At 45.2% G+C, this 17,522-nt stretch overlaps 2 protein-coding genes across 7 annotated transcripts in view; one reads left to right on the top strand and one right to left on the bottom strand.

Moving 5' to 3' along the window:
• GABRB3 (gamma-aminobutyric acid type A receptor subunit beta3) overlaps nt 1-17,522 on the top strand; it is a 211,944-nt gene that overhangs the window by 40,139 nt on the left and 154,283 nt on the right. The gene's annotated exons all lie outside the window — the stretch shown is intronic.
• The window catches only part of GABRA5 (gamma-aminobutyric acid type A receptor subunit alpha5), a 58,388-nt gene that overhangs the window by 32,538 nt on the left and 8,328 nt on the right, over nt 1-17,522 (bottom strand). For all 4 annotated transcript variants that reach the window (XM_075427262.1, XM_075427278.1, XM_075427286.1 and 1 more), the window contains exons 3-5: nt 16,010-16,131; nt 14,109-14,176; nt 13,775-13,995 (exon numbers count right to left, since the gene is read on the bottom strand). In XM_075427262.1, the coding sequence (XP_075283377.1) occupies nt 13,775-13,995; nt 14,109-14,176; nt 16,010-16,131 (411 nt within the window). The remainder of the gene's footprint in view (nt 1-13,774; nt 13,996-14,108; nt 14,177-16,009; nt 16,132-17,522) is intronic.

Genomic DNA, 17,522 nt, shown 5'->3' with positions numbered 1-17,522 from the left:
GAAGTTAATGGTAAAATTCTCCCTGACTTCAGTGGGGCTGATATTCATCCAAAATATGCAACAAACCCTGGTTACAGCTACCTTGGGGGTCCTGGTGGATGAAAAGCTGGACATGAGCCACCAATGTGCGCTCACAGTCCAGAAGGCCAACCGTATCCTGGGCTGCATCAAGAGAAGCGTGGCCAGCAGGATGAGGGAGGGGATTCTGCCCCTCTGCTCCACTCTGGTGAGACCCCACCTGGAGTCCTGCATCCAGCTCTGGAGCCCCCAGCACAGCAAAGACATGGACCTGTTGGAGCAGGTCCAGAGGAGGCCACAAAAATGGTCCAAGGACTGGAGCACCTCTGCTATGAGGAAAGGCTGAGAGAGGTGGGGCTGTTCAGCCTGGAGAAGGCTGTGGGGTGACCTTATTGTGGCCTTTCAGTACCTGAAGGGGACCTATAGGAAAGATGGGGAAAATCTTTTTAGCAAGGCCTGTTGTGACAGGACAAGGAGTAATGGCTTTAAACTAAAAGGGGGTAGATTTAGCCTAGATATAAGGAAGAAATTTTTTTCTCATGAGGGTGGTGAAACACTGGAATGGGTTGCCCAGAGAGGTGGTGGATGCCCCATCCTTGGAAACATTCAAAGCCAGGTTGGACTGGGCTCTGAGCAACCCGGTCTAGTTGAAGTGTCCCTGCTCACGGCAGGGAACTTGGACTAGATGACCTCTAAAGGTCCCTTCCAACCCAAAGCATTCTGTGATTCTACTGATTAATGACAAAATTTTACTTTCATAATGCTCTAGATACTTACACTGCTATCCAAATGTTAATCAACCAACAAAACACCACCGCATACCTTAACTATCTGAAAAAAAGTTAAGTCTACAAATTATTTCACTTATCATCTGTAATTGCACATGAAATTTTCATCAAAGCTTCATTATGTATAGCCTTTAAGAACATAAAGCGATTATTGACATTCTGTTTCAACAAAATATAGACACTTAAATGAATGCCCATCTAAGAAAAGCACAACAAATCAAGCAGCAAGGCTTCTTCACTCCAGAAAAGTCACCTTCAATCATTTCCACTGGACAATTCAGCACGGCAATGCTTTCAAGAGGCCGTTGCTTTTTAACAAGAAGGAGGAGAGGGAGGTGTTAAAGTCAAGGATGTGGCAAGGAAATAAATGCAGATGTTTGGGAGCCAGACCTTGTGATTCTGTGATTCTGAGTGTGCTTCAAGTAGAGGTGAGAGTCCCTTGGCAGAAGTCCTGGAGGCACAAGGCAGTTTGTCCCGCAAGAGCTGGTTTTAGGGTGCTGCAGGGGCCTCCCCGCTGTTCCCATGATTTCCCTCAACGCGAGGAGCATCTGCTCCTGTGCGTGGGAAAAGAGTTGGGAGACTGAGCAAAGCTATCATCTCCCTGCTACCCTAGAAGCGCAGAAAACACTTTTTGGAGTATTATCTGCAGCTGCCAGGCAGGGGGTGAGGGCAGTCACCTGCCCTGGGAGCCAAAAGACAGCTGCAGAAACTTTCTGTTTCTTATCAGCTACTAGCTTTGGTATGCAAACAAATTAAAACAGCTGTAGAAGGAGAGGGGAGCAGAAAGGCAGAGTCACCACTGGCTTTTGGGACCAGTTAACTCAAGATAAGTGCTGAATAAGAAGAGTTCCTGATGAAAGGGACACAAGGAAAGTTTGTTGGCTCTGAGATATTGGGGCCAGAGAGACACAAAGGTCTTCTACCTGTGTGCCCTAATCCCCAAACCAGTTCCATCTTCTTAGTTGTTTATTTCTGTGTGCTGCCCTTGCCCCTGATTTAAAGGAGCATTTTAATGCTGCACTTTGGCCCTACCTGTGCTGGCAGCCAGTACCCACAGAGGGGCTCAGGCCAGAGTGGATGCAAAAGAGGCAAAGTGCCCTTTCCAGCACGAGGCCAGCCATCACTATTTTCCTTAAAAAAAAGCAAAATATTTGCTCGAAACTCATTTTGAACCTATCTCAGCATCTCCCCAACATGCCAAAAGAGAGTTAAGTGGATCCAGCCTTACCCAAGCAGCGCCCCACCCGAAGGGGGACTTCAGGGTCTGGCCAGACCCTTCCCAAGAGCCAGCTCCAGGAGGAGCTTCCCTGGGTGCCTGCTCCAACAGGACCTCAGCAGAACAATCTGAGCCCTTGAGGCATCACCAGTAAGCACTCTCACACGCTCATGCAGATAACAGAGTAAAAGAGAGTTGCTGGTTCGGGTTGTTTTTTTTTCGAACTGTGAACACATTGTTAGGTTTGTGAAATTACTCATTTAGCCTTGACTCAGAACACAACTACTCAACCCTTTCTCCCACTGTGATGTCTTGGGAGTACTTTTATGACCAAACTGTTATTCCTTTCAAAGGTTTTTAAAGCAAGACTTGTTTCAGGCCCCGGCACAGTAAGTGTAGTCCAGGGAACTGATGTCTCCCTGTGTTCCCTAAGTATATGAGCATATATTTACACACAGATACATATATACACCTATATATATATGTAAAGACCTTTCTTGGTTCTGAAGCAAATCCCATGCAGTCCTAACAAATCCTGTGGATGATGGTGACAGTGGGTTACCTAGCACAGCATAGTGGTGTTAGGATGTGGATACACATTCAGTCATGGTATCGATGGCTGTCTCACCCTGAAACCCATCCCTGGCTGCGTGACTGTCTGCAGCCTGGCTCACGGAAGAGAAGTGATTATTCTTGGTAACTCAAATACTGCCTTGCTCAAGAATCTCCACCACTGTGTTGGATAAGAGGCCAAGTACGGAGTCAAGGCCTTGTTCTGCACCTCTGCGTGGGATGCGGAGGCAGTTCACTGCTGCTTATTTATAATGCCAGTTAAACACTCGTTTCCTTGGGATCCACCATACAAAGCGAACACAGAATAGAAATTAAAGCTAGGAGCTGGAGTGAGGTTGTCTGCAGCAATTTCCGTCTTAGCCCATTTTTCCTTCATAGCCACTCTGCCAAGAATGCTACCCTTTCCCAACTTTCCTGTGATGCTAAAATGTGTTATCTTTATATGACACCAAAATGTGCTTCGAAAATGCCACAGGGAAGGGGCTATGGAAGACTAAGAGCTCCAGTTACTGATGTTTTTCTGAGCTATGAATCCATAATTCAGATGCATGGTGTACTTGACAGAAAAACTCTCATTTTAAGCAACCCAAATCCTTAGCATAGCTTATGCTGAAGTGAGAAAACAAGACTTTAATTGCCTGGATTAACTGTGTTGAAGACTAGGTTATCCTGAGATGATATGCGGTGGACAGGATTGATCTCAAAAGCTGTGCCACTATAGGAACAACCTCCCTGCATGTGCATTACCTTGGCATACCTAGAGCACACTCTTAGACAGGGACGGGGGGATGTTCAGCCTCTAGACACAGGAAGAACTGAGAAAGGCAATAAAATAATCAATTAGACACTTAAATTATGTGATTATGCAGATTTTGGGGGGTTATAGAAAGTATAACATTTCCAGCTCCTGCTCAAGGTTTATAGTAGAGGTAACACCTTTCATTATACAGTATTTCTTTAATATGCATGAAAGCAATGGATGGTGCATTGAATTTATGCTTATCCATCTTTGCCATGCAAAGGTGTCTACTGAAGTCCATGAACGAGGTAAAACTTGCTGGAAGAAGCTTAATTTTTCTCAGACTAACTGGTGCAGTCAAAAACAATGCAAATTTTTGTGCCGTCAAGTCTTCTTTAGTTTCTCTGCCTATAAACCTTACTTTCCTAAAGAAACTTTAGACCAATATGCCTATACAGCTAATGAATGCTTCGGCAGGGGGGCTGGACTAGATGATCCACAGAGGTGCCTTCCAACCCCTACCATTCTGTGATTCTGTGAATGCTATAGCACAATATCGCACCCTTCTAGTTGATAATTTCATTTAAGAGCTTCTCCAAGCTTTCTTGCCTTGCTGGTCTCTTATACATGATGAACTTTCCTTCACACCCCATAAGGAAGGCCTTCCAATCTCTCCTCTACAGTGGTTTCTACTTCTACTTAATTGTTGAATAAAAGAACAAAAATCGAACTAGTACTAGCAATGCTGAGAAGCTGATCCAGCTGTTGATGCAGGTAAAATGGGAAACAACAGCTCAACCAGCCCACACTTCATTACGCCATGCCACACATACCCCCAGTCTGCCCATGTTACATGTCTTGACTCTGATCTCCTCATCAGCATGGCCCTTTGGTGGCATGTTCAGCTATGTGCTAACTACAGCAAATACAGTTGTTCTTTCAGTGTTGTGTAAGACTGAACTGTGGGCTTCTCTTCAGCTCTCAAGAGAGGCCAGTCGCAGCTACTGGCAGAACCAGCCGGCGAAGGCAATGCTGGGTGCCACCCAACTGCACAGGGGGTCATCCAACCCTTGCTTTCAGTAGGAGAAAACTCAGGTATACAAGGAAGAAGGGAGCACAGAAAGCTCCCGCAGGCACCCGAGGCCATAGAGGCTTAGGACTGTCATGGATATGGCACGGTGCACCTGTCCTTCAGTTTTGGTATTGCCTGTTAGACTATTCGATCAGTGCAGGTTTTCTGACTGGCCAAAGGGGCTTTTGTTCCCCTGTTTCTGTCTGTCAGTATGACACACATTCTCCCTTGGATGAGGGTCACCTGGCTGCACAGCCATCCTATTCCTTCCTCACAGTTTATACAACCTTTATATTTGCATGGACAGGCACAAAACCACATGCAGTATTGCCTATCAAGAAAAATGAGTGGGATTTAGAAAATAGTAAGGGGCAGGGGGGACCGTATGGGCGGTACCAGGCCATTTGGGCTCTCTTATGTCTAGACTGAGATGCACAGACATGGGAGGGTGGGTAGGAGGGATTATGATCTGGCAAACCTAAATACAGAGCTGAAATCCTTGGTTATTTTCTACAGTTCAGACAAACAATCTACAACTCAAAAACATCTCACCACTTTCAGTAACTGATGTTTAACCTCAGGCTCTTCTTACTCACCTCACATTTCTGTGCCCACCTCCCAGGTCACCTCTCCTCAAGATCTCCTGCCTTTTCTGTAACTTCAGTGCTTCTCCATGCCTCTGTGCGAAAGGGGAATGTGTCAAGCAATTTGACAATATGCTCTTCCACAGGGAAACGTGCACATGCCTATTTGTATGTACCTCTACTGGTGCACAGAGGAGGTTCTTTAGCCATCCAAGTAGGACATTACTCATTTTCTTTCTTTTTTTGTCTTGCCTCTGAAATGCTACACACTCCTGATCAATACAGCCACGAAGTGCCAGGTAAAGGGGCAGGCTGTGGGTGCTTGCTGCTCCAGGGAAAGAGTCCTCTGATCCCTCAGCTGTTTCACACCATAAACAGTCACTAAACAGGCCTCAATTTACCATCTGTTTGCTATTTATACCACCACCAGTGCTAGCATCTGCTACAGCGTAAGCATCTGTTTGCTATAGCGCAACCTGAGAGAAGGTAGGGCCAAATGGGTCTCCAAGCGACATCTGACTGTCCCAGTTCAGCAGTGCACTTGGCTCCTTCTCTCCACCCAGACCTCCCCAGGATGAAGACACAGTTATGCAGCTGGATAAGAGCTCCCTGTTCCTATCAACATCAGCGGGGTACTATTTCCCCCAGGGGATGCGCCTCTGTGCGCTTGCATGCAAACAGAGATGACGGAGCTGTGCCTACACTTCAGCGACAGGTCAGCTCGGTGACACCTTCAGAAGAGACAGAAAAGCAAAAGGAGGTAGAATGGGTGAGCTACATACTCTACCACTGGACTGAGCAAACCTAGAGGTAGTGGTTAGAGTAATTGATGCTGAAATCAATTTGCGTAACTGATGTTTTTAAGACGCACAGTTAAAGGCAAAAACATAGTAGGTATTTATTATTTTAACTAAGGAGGTTTTGCTAATTTTCCCTATCTTTTAGCTGAATCTCCAAGTCAAAACATAGTATTTTTTTTTATGTGGGCAGGACACATGAGTGCATTAGCCACTGAAGAGACGACTGTGGAGCAATGAGACAACCTCATGAAGTCTGCCTGAGCCATTCAAATAATCCAGGGTTTTATCATCCCTTCTGGTCCCCAAGTTTCCTGGCCCAAATTCCTGACAGGAGTATGCAAACGGAAGGCCAGCTTTGCTTGCAAAAATTCTTCCTAGGTTTTATACTGGATGTAGTGCATATAATGGACACAACCTCAGGATTTTAGCTAGAGCCTGGTGAAAAAGACTTGCTTCTTCATTTAGAGCTACCAGATAGAAATGACAGTTTGGAATTTTTTGAATGGTATAAACATGACTGTAAGATGTAAATTTGTGTATGTGGTTTCAGGAAATTTTAATTTAACAGTAGGAAACAGAATAAGCCAGGCTGAACATCAGTATAAGACATGCTAACATAATAACATCTCTTAGAAAGTAACTGAGAAGTCCAAAGGCAATGTCTTAAGACTTCTAGAACAGAGTAGACAAAAGCCTAGAAGCAGGCATTGGCAGTGGACTACTCATTAAATGACAAGCCACGTGCATATTTTCATCTGCACCATCACACCTAGACGCTTCCCTGTAGGAAGGCTGAAGAAGCCAAGCAGAAAGGAATAGAATGGGACAATGCAGACTATTCCTACCCATGCCTATTGCACGACTTTACTCAGCTATACACATTAGTATTTTGATTTTTTGAAGGCTTCAGAGAAGGGCAAATTGCCAAGAATTTCCTACAGGGTAACTGTGGTATAACACGACCCAGGATTAATTTCTCATCCCACCATAATATGTTCATCTAATCAGACATTTCTGAAGCATCTTCAAGCAGGCCCTTCCTGTCTTCTTTTCTGAAGTAGTTTGGAGCCACTCTCCAGCCTCCCTAAGCCCTTTATTCCTCACACACATGCTTTAACCTTCTGTCTCATGTATCTATATCCCAACCTGCAGTATGTCCCAGTTATTCCTCAGTAACCATCATCAGCTCCAAGTATCCTGCTCCCCAAAACCCTTCTACTCCCATTTCTTGCAAAACCCTATCTCACCTAAGCCCTCAAATGCATCTTCCTGATCCTCCACTCCTGACTCAGCCATAAGTATCCAGCACCCACCAGCAGCTAGCTGGTCTCTGGCATCCCCCGCTAGGTACCCCCTTCCTCACCAACACAATTCTTATGCTATGTGCACAGCAAGCGCTTTTCATCTAAACAAGCAAAGTCAGGATTGCAATTTATTGTGGTTTTCTGAGCTCCTCCTAAGGTGCACTATATTGCCTCCTACACCCACTTAGACAAAAGTGGAGGACTGAACCCAATTTAAGTGCGCTCACATGTGCTACGCTTGCACAGCCTTGGGCTTTATGTTACACAGAGAGGAAACTGTGCAAGTCCTCCACAGTACAGCTACAGGACTAGCTGCTGGCCAGAACATCCCATAGCTTTAGGCAGCTGGCACACTACCAGTCTCCAGGCTACATGAGTATGGGGGTGGGAAACACCAATGGAATTAAGTAGGACAGGACTTGTGTGATTAAACACAGACATCAATAGTAACGGTAGTTACCCTACACTCCTTTTTCTGCCATTGTGAAGAAAACAGGAACCATCTAAAGTGTGAGTGGAGAGAAATAAGCATCTTTCATACTAAAGTAGACATCTGAAATAATACAGGCAACTAACTGCTTAAGAAAGTCTCTCCCCTGCACTGGGAGCAACTCTGAGCCAAGAGGCTCAGCTGCAGCCATCAACATTACAGATGAGTAAAATTAGCTGAGGTGAATCCCACCCATCCTGCTTGGTGCAATCCACCACAGTGTATTTTAGCTTGCTCATTGGCAGTCTGACGTTTCAGCACAAACATAAATGGACTTCAAGGAATGGTATTTCCAATTAGGCAGAGGAAGATTTTAATTCCAGTTTAAGTGAAGTGACTACGGAGTTCACTTTAATGTTATCGTCCCCTGGTAATAAAATAGACAGTGTAGCCATAACATTTCTTCATCATCTGCCAGGTACTTCTGAAGCCCTCAGCTGCAGAAGCTGGGACCTGTCTGTAGATCTGGGCAAACACAGAGCCACCAACACAGCCGCGCTTTCCTGTGGGTGCTTGGGGGGTACCCGGCAGGGCACCGCTTCTCTCCGGTTTCTGTTCAGCCATCCTGTCCCCTCCATGCACACCCAGGACATCAGGTCAGCCCTCCCAGCTCGTCCTTATGAAATGGGGGGAACACAAGGGAATCTGACAGAAATTGTACCAGCTAACCCCAAGTGAAAAAGATCGGTCTGCCTCTGTGCTCAGCGCAGACCTGAAACTTAAATTGGACATTTTGTAACCCCTCAAAGTCCAGGCAAACATCTCCCTCATCCAAGGAAGGGCTGGTTCAGGTTTGGATTTTGTCTTTTGATCAATTCTCCCCTTGCTGTGCGAGTTCCTGTCTCTGTGATGGAGATCTCTGCGGGGCTCTGCCCGCTTTTATTACCAGCAGAACAAGCTATTGTCATGCAATCTACATAGGGACTATATTTGGGCAGGTCATAATTGCCCGTTTTGAATGTATTACACCACAGTCTCCTCTGATGCCTTTCTCACCCTGTGGGTAACTCCAGCCATGGATTTTTGAAAATAACAAATCTCGGTTCCTTGAAGGACACCTTTTGAGAAATGTGGCAATGTGCAATCAAAGGAGAGAGACGGGAACTGATAGGCTTGGTGCTAAAACAAGAATCCTGCTGCTATCCTCAGGGAAGGGCCCTTCACTTTGTATATCCCCATTTTCTCTCACTCTGTCAAAATCTGAATTGATGAAAAGCAGCTGAGAGTCCTTGCCACCACAGCAGTTTTTCATCACTCTGAAAGATTCAGCTCAATATGAAGAAATATTTTTTTTTTTATTTCAGCTTCAGGCAGTTTGAAGCTTGAATATGAAAGAAAAGGCAGCAACTCTAACACGGGGAAAGGAAATGCATATTTGTATGGCTTGATAGCTCCTAATTAGTTTTGTAATATTTATACAATGCCTGAAAGCATTGCCAGATCCCTTTCTGTAAATATAAATGAATGCATAAATGAAATCTTCCCTTTGAAATACAAACAATGTATTCAAATTGAACAGAAATGTTCCCATCTAGATGGCTGGCTGACTGAAAATTAAGGTTCATTTCAAGCACAGATTTGCTCAGGGCACTTCTTGCTCAGGGCCAGGCAAGCAAACCTGCATCTGGGAAAGGTTGCCTTCTGGCAAAGTCAGCACTTGAGAACACACACATTTTTCATAGAATAATTTTCCGTTAAAAAAAACAAGCAAACAAAACCTGGCTTTCCCAGTGGAAGTCTTGAAAGCAGCATCGTATCTTCCAGTCAACTGGTTTTATGATCAATAGCTCTGCAGCATAAAATGGTTTGCTTGCTAATGAAGTGCTTCATGTAAGAGCAGACTTTGTGCTAACATGCACCCAGGACGCGTACACTTGCACAAGCAATTTTAACACTCAGTGCTAACGTAAGAAATAATATTTTCACCTTAGATTAGCCACTGCATTCGCTACAGAACAGCAAGCAGTGTGGTGATGCTGCCATCAAGTGGAAAGCCATCCGACACGCTGCTGAATTTTAAATATTTGCCAGGAGCAACAGGTAACTGTATTTCAGGGCTGTACTAAAAATTTTGCAGTTTCTTAACACCATACTGACAAATCTCTACAGTCTCCAGCTAATGAATTATGCATTTACAGATTAATGGCACAGATTCAACTGCAAACACTCCCAGGATCTCTGGCAACCTTCAGTTGCCATAATAACATGGGAAAAATCTGTTTCTACACTCTTCAGATGTATGACCTCGTCATATTTAAAATCCCAAATTATATCAGATGCCTGATAGCCCTAGTGGTAGTGAAAGCGGCTTGGGGTCCTTTCAAAATGATGGCAAGAGTGGGGCTCCAAGAAGCCTAGCCCTGGTGATGACACAAAAAGATTTCTCAGTATCTACAAGCTGATAGGAAATCATCAAAAATTCCCAATGACCTGCTGGCCAAAAGTTTAGTTATGGTCCAGAGGTTTAGCTCTAGTGACCATGCTCTACTTCATACAAGTTCTGGGGGGGAAAAAAAAAAGGCAGACTCACAGCTTTTTTCTGGCATCCTACAGCAAAGTTTATCAGAGCTTCTGTCCTTACAGCCAAATCCCATTGAGTAAAAAAACGCAGCTCACTGAGATATGTTGGTTCTTTTATCCTGGAAAAGTTGCTTAAACCCCTGTCCCCCTTTTCCAGAACAGTTTATGGAACAAATGAGTTTTATGCTTTTTAGATTTATTTCTCAGATAAGATAAACTAAAAATTCTAAAGAATCAACTTCTTGCCTCCATTCACAAAGCTATTTTCTATACAGATTAGGGAAATACGCAGTATATTTGCTAGTGCTTTTTTACCACAGTCGTCTTACTGAAAAAAAAAACAAACAAACAAACAAATCAATTTAAAAGTGGCGATACGGACAATACTCCCCTCTAGGGGCACAAACAGAATTTGCAACATTCAGTTCAGCAGTGTATCATTTGTAAATCACATTAGCAAAATAAAACAATAAAACAAACAGGGCCTACCAAATCAAAGGCAATCACAATTATTAAGTCGCTCCCTGCAGAGAACGCTGCTGCCTACGAAATCTGTCTAAAGAGTATGTTGTGTTCCTGTATTCATGCAGAAGGGTTTTAATACTGCACGTATCTAGAAGCCCATTTATTACATTTCCCTAGCAACATGTATCCCATCAACTTCTGACCTAAACAACGTATCATCAAATGCAATATGCAAAGAATACATTTTTCTTTACAAGTAAACATATGTATCATGAAAACGTATGTACTGACAAGTGCTAAAGCTGGAAGTTTGCTCAGCTGATCATACCCAATATATTTGGAAGTCAAAGAAGACGGAAGGTCAGCATCGGCTCGGCTGCTTCCCTCCTCTTCATTCAGGCAGCCAGATGCGAGGTTGCAAAAGCAATTCAGGCATCTCCGTCAATGGCAGAGGGTCCAACCCTCCCCGCACGGATTACTCCTACGTACAGTCTGGGAAGCTCGCAATTCCTCCTTGGAAACTGGGGGAGTGCAGAGCTACCAGAGGGTTGTCTCCACGTCCCCAGATCCTGAGAACCGGGTAGGGCTGGTGGGGAGCTACAGGAGACGGGGCTCAAGCCCCAGCTAAGACCCAGTACCTTCAACCAGCGCACCACAGCCAAGACAAGCAACTCTCCCCTCAAAAAGCCCAACGCTGCCTACCTTCTCATGGAAAGCCATTCCAGGTAGTGCTGCTGAGCCCTTCCCTTCGTCGGGACATGCAAAGGCAGCTGAAGGGGCCGGCTGCATGTCACAGCCACCTCCGCACTGGTTGGGCTGGGATCCCCAAGCCACCTCGTGGTGGAGCATCACTCACACTGCTGAAACACCCATCCCGAAAAATTGCTATCCCCAAAGCACCACAGCTCCATGCACGTTACAAAAACAGTCTCCTGACTTGTGTTTAAACAGAATAACCTAGACACTCTTTTATTTTTAAAGTCATTACTTGCAATAGTGGAAGGCAAGCTATTTAAAAGCTTTGCGCTCCATTTCTTATGACATACACCACAGTTACTGGGAATTTATTTCCACACACATGCACACCCACACACAACACTCTACCAAAAACAAAAAGTTATGTTGCATGTTTTTTAGGTTACAAAAGCGTTCTTTGTCTTTCTGTAGCCTACAAAAATACCAATCCCAAAGAGCTTTCCCCACTGTGAAAACCAGGGGAGAAGGGACTGAGTGGGACGATAAGAAAGTCTTTGTCAAAACCAAATTTTTCTCCAACTGCACACGCTGAGCAGGGCACTGTCTTTTCTTCAATATACCTATAGCCTGCGGCACCTAACGTGACAACACTCTGCCATGGTAGCAGGAGAGGCTCCTCCACAGAGTAACCCAGATTCAGCAGTGAGCTCACCTAGGTCTCACTCACCCAGGTCTCACCCCGCTACCTCGGGTGGTTCAGCTCATTGCCTCACGAATCGGTGCTTCACTGCATTTCTTTAACACAGCAAAACCCAGTGCTTGCACCAAAACAGCATGCCAGCTGTGAATCTGCCACACGACGTAATGTTTTGCTCCAGGCTGACTGCTACCCTGGTCTGGACCTCAGTTACACAAGTAATTTACACAGATAATAGGGAATTGCCTCTGCAGTGGTCTCTGGAGTTGTATAGTGTAGTCCTAGAGGCAGTAAGACTGGTTTTAAGGTTGGCGCTACCAATATTCTTGTGAAATACAGGTTTCTCTGACAGTTCTTCTGACTTCTATTCATTTAAGCATGAATGTGGATCCTCACCTTGTTTCAGGAGTTTATTATTGTGGAGACCACTAACTTGGGGCTAGTAAGAACTGCAATACAGATAGATGAAGAGAAAAGGAGGGGTTTTTTTCCCTCTTTTAAACACAACCTCTATCATGTCTAAGTCTTTTTAGCACTAGTGCAGCTAAAACTGTGATGGTCTAAAGCTGTAAGGATTTATGTAAGGACTCATTACTTCTCATAAATCTCTTTTGCTTCGATAGAAGAGATCTAAGGCTAGGGCCCTTAATAAGTATATAGATAAAACAGGTTGGAAATACCTGAAATAAAACTCGGGAGGCTCCAGGTGCCTGCATAAGGAAGTGTAATCCCCCTGCGCCCTGACAAGGCTTTAGCATGGGGCTCCAGGAACGAGCTCGGGGCTAACCCTGGCAGCGTGGGGCAGCGGCTGGCTGTGGGCTCGGCCTCGCAGCGGGACCTCAGGTCCCCGCTCCCTTCCTCAGGGGTGCCTGCTGAGAACCCCGGCGTCTCAGCACCTAACCTCCGGCTCCCCGGCACCGCACGGGGTCTCAGGCACCACTCCGAGCTCGTGTGCGAAAAGCTCAGAATAACACTCGGTTGCTCAGTAAGTTTTTCCCTTTCATCTCTTTTTCAAGTGTTGTCTGTATCACTACGCTCTTGCAGAAAACCCTGTTGAAGACAGACGTCAGTCTTAATTACTACAGGCTAATTACCTTTAATGAGCAAATTGCCATACACTGATGTGGGATTTGGCCTGAGAAGAATTTCAGACAATCCTCTAACATCACCGATATTATATCTTATATCTAGGTTATGCAATGGTGCAGCTTGACAGCATCCTCTAATAAGACGAGGAGCACAACTCTGAAGATCTGAGACACCGATTTGCTTCTCTGCCAATATAATGTGCCAGCTTTGTTTTCAGGAAAGTACTTGCTAAAGCAGGTTCACAGTGCTGCTAGCTGATTTCATTTATCCCTATGATTATTTGCCTTTTAGCATTATTAATGAAATCCAAAAAATAATAATAAAAGTTCCAAGGGTTCAGGATGTACCGCCCCAGAACAAGATCTCAGTTTCTGGCCTTGGAGTCAGTTTTCCTGCAATCAGCATTGCAGCTGCAAATACAAACAGTAAGAGAGAATAGATCTTCATAAAAAAGCTGGACTGAATCATCAAATCTGTTGAGAATATGCCTTCCATTTAATCAAAGGAAATATTTAAGCACTAGCAGTATTCAGAAGCTACAAATTAATTGGTACTTGTAGGCAGCGATTATGTTTTCCACTTTTCTTGATATTCATGTAAATACTTGTGAAAGCTTGGTTGCCTGGCTTTACTACATGTGGTGGAAGCAGTGCGGCGCTCCCCACAAGCGTTCGCAGAGGTAGCTGGGAATTGGCATCAGAAGAAATCGATCCCGGTTATTACCTCATGGTATACAGCAGGGTGCCGTCATCCTCCAGGCGCAGAAGTTTGTTTGGGGTTGTCATGTTGTGAGCAATAGACTTCTTGCCATTGTGGAAAAAAGTGTCCGGGGTCCAAATCTTGCTGGCGAGCAGGTTGTTAAGAGGGAGGCGTTGCATAGGCCCTTTGAATCGCAGCCTTTCGTCTTTCCAGCTTTGTCGGAAAAAAACGTCAATGGTGTATTCCTGGCACAAAGAAACAGTCAAGGCATTGCAGGGTCTGAATAGTAGCGATGGTTCCAAAAATGGCTTTAGCAAAGCAACTACAATGCAGTTGGCAGCCGCGCGCTCGAACTTACCATTTCTGTGTCTGACACAGGACCAAAACTGGTAACATAGATGTCTGTTTTCACCTGAGTTATTCTCTCTGTAATAAATATAGGCTCTGCATTAGTAATTGCTTTAAGATGCAAATACGTGCTTCTGATGCATTTCTCTATGAACCATTTATGAATCACTCAAAAATCCCCAAAAGCTTGAAACTGAGAAGACTTTCAAGGAGGAATTTCATCCCTGATTAAATGCAGTTGTCAACCTTTGGGAGTCCAGGCTCTATTCTTATAATCAGTGGAAAGAAACAGGCCCTTCAAGGGTGCAATTCCTCTGACCCACAGGTTTTGATCACAGAACCACAGAATCACAGAATGGTTTGAGTTGGAAGGGACCTTAAAGGTCATCTGTCTCCAGCCCCGCTGCCATGGGTAGGGACACCTTCCACTACACCAGGTTGCTCAGAGCTCCATCCAACCTGGCCTTGAACACTTTCAGTGAAGGGGCATCCACAGCTTCTCTGGACAACCTGTTCCAGTGCCTCACTACCCTTATAGTAAAGAATTTCTTCATAGTATCCAGTCTAAATCTACCCTCTTTCAGTTTAAACTGTTACCCCTCGTCCTATCACTACACTCCCTGATAAAGTGTCCCTCCTCTTCTTTTCTGTAGGCTCCCTTTAAGTACTGGAAGGCTGCTCCAAGGTCTCTCCAGAGCTTCCCTTCTCCAGGCTGAACAGCCCCAACTCTCTCAGCCCTTCCTCACAGGAGAGGTGTTCGAGTGCTCTGATCATTTTTGTGGCCTCCTCTGGACCTGCTCCAACAGGTCCATGCCCTTCTTATGCTGAGGGCCCCAGAGCTGAACACAGTACTCACAGGAGCAGAAGAGCAGAATCCCCTCCCTCACCCTGCTGGCCACACTGCTTTTGATGCAGCCCAGGATGCAACTGGCCTTCTGGGATGCGAGCTCACATTGCCAGCTCATATGCAATACAGGCTATAGGATGTGACGAAGTGTATCTTGGAAGGACCTGTTCCCCTCTGCTGGCACGGGTGATCTGCCCGGTCTCACAAATGTATATTATAGATGTCCAGAGTTCGGTGAAATTAATTCTACCCTCAAGACTCTAAATCTTTCTGGCATCTTTTAAAATCCAGGACTAATTTAATTTAAGGGCAGAAATTTCAGAAGTTCGTTACGTAAGATATGAGCATCGAGCCCTATTTTCAAGCATCTCTGTGTAAAGTGAGAGGAGAAGGAGAGAAAGGGATGAAAGCAATGTGTTGGTCTCACAAGAGGAAGGGGTGGGGGTAGCCAGATTAAAAAAGGTCCAGGAAGAAACATAACAGATGGTTTACACATGGGTAGATGAGAGAAATCTGGGGAATAGAGAGCTGAAGGAGGGCTCAGCAAGGTTAGGATGGCAAGCAACTATTCACGTTATGATTTTAAAATAGCTGCTGTAGAGGTTATCAAAATGACATATCAATACAGTTCTGCTGTAGCTGTCTAAAAATGAATGGTTTGCAGATCTTTTTTTAACAGAGATTTTTGTCACCAGCATAATTTTATACATGCTGACCAGTGAGGGAACCTTGAAGCAACCTGCTAGCACCCTGTCTCGCTCACCTTAGGGAGTGCCAGAAAGGAAAGAAACCCAAACCATATTCAATTACAGAAAGAATGCATCACACGTGCTCTCCTAACCCAGCCTCAGACGACCTCAATGACTGAAAGAAGACAACTTTTGGTGACCTTTGTATTGTACCCGGTTTGCCAGGAGACAAATCTTTCTGGGCTTTGTTTAGCTAATGAAACACAACCCCCTCACCAAGACCTGTGCCAAGAGCAGGTACCCGTCCATGACGGCATCACGTAGGTGATGGTCCCCCAGAGCGGGGCAGCAGCCACAGCCAGTGCATTATCCTACCTCCCAGCCCCGGGCGCAGTCGGTTGTCGTAGCCGTCCAGCAGACCGTCCAAGATCCTGGTGAATATAGTGATGTTATCATTGGCGTCCTCTTTTCCCGATGCTGTTGGCGTTTGCGAGAAGCTATTTTATGCAAACAACAAGAAACACGTCAAAAGCTGTGCCGGCCCCAAGGAGCTTCAGTCTCAAGGGTACTTTGCGATGGAGCCTCCGAGCCTCTGCCCCCTCCTGCAGCTCCAGCTGAGGGGCACAGGGAGCTGTGGTGATTTCATCACTGCTATAAGCAATTATAAATAGCTCTTCCTGGAGGAGATGGACCCAAGGGAGGACCTGTGCTGCAGAGGGACAGCCCTGGGGCGCTGGATCAAGGGATGCCTGAGCCCACTGACCCTCTTGCCGTAATACACGGGGAGATCCCAGTGCCCTGCTCTGCCCTGACCCACCTCACCCCCACCACTTCCCCGGCGCTGGCACGTCTGCATCCCCTGCAGGTAGTAAGCTCAGATCACTGGGCCAGCAAAAGCTGTTACTACTGTTTTTTCCCCAGGTTAGCTCTCCAGTCTTCAAGAATTGCATCAGCTGGCAGAGGAGATGCAGGAGCCACACAGGTTTGCCCGGGGACAGTCCTTCAAGTCTGCCTGAAGGCATTCTTTAATCCTTACATGCCAAACAGCTTCTAACTTCCACAGTTTATGTAATTTATTGCCAGAACAAAGGATGAACTCTAACCTCATTTGAGGATAACAAACTCTCACTGCATTCAAAAAATCCCACCCCAAATCGCTGGGGTATCTGAAAAAAACATACTGCACTACAGAAAACAAGTTCTTCATTCCTCCTCTCTCTTTTGCATGAATTAGTCCTCCCTTGTAGTATGCAAATAAGAACAACGTGTAGTGGGCCTCATTCCATATCTTTTGGGCCAGATTTGTTGTTATTCCAAACTCTTTTTTTATTTCAGTGAGATGTACAGAAGTATTTCAGATATGGTGTTTTAAGACCACAAAACATCGCTGATTTTTTATTTTAAACTTGTTTGCTCAACTATCCATGCCTCAGACCTAAGAAGCTGATTCTCCAGCTCACAGCAGAACTATAACTTGCATTTTTAAGTCCATTTGATTTTCATGTAAAGACTTTTAGGAGAACCCCCTGCCTACTAATGCCTTTGCTTACCTAAAGAACAGACATACAAGTTTATCCATAAGCATGCTTCACCTGCAGTGAGCAACGAGCACCTCTTATGACAGCCAGTTTGCTCAGGCTCAGTGCTTATTCAAGCTTCTGTCTCTGCTGAAATCACCAACAAATGCTCCAGCTGCGACAGGGGACATCGCCCCACTAGGAACCGTACCCTGCCTCATGCACCCTGCCAGCAGACAGGCATCACTTAAACTCCAACAACCTGAACTTGACGTGAGCCAGTCACCCAGAGACAAAAAAAATTAAAAAAAATCCATGCTTATTTACTACCAGTCCCCAGGGAAATAAATCAGTAAATAAACAGAGAACCT

This window comes from Opisthocomus hoazin, chromosome 1, assembly GCF_030867145.1.
Source record: "Opisthocomus hoazin isolate bOpiHoa1 chromosome 1, bOpiHoa1.hap1, whole genome shotgun sequence".
In the NCBI taxonomy this organism is placed as follows: Eukaryota; Metazoa; Chordata; class Aves; order Opisthocomiformes; family Opisthocomidae; genus Opisthocomus; species Opisthocomus hoazin.
Note: the sequence above shows the minus strand (reverse complement) of the source record. Positions and strands in the feature narration are given on the sequence as shown.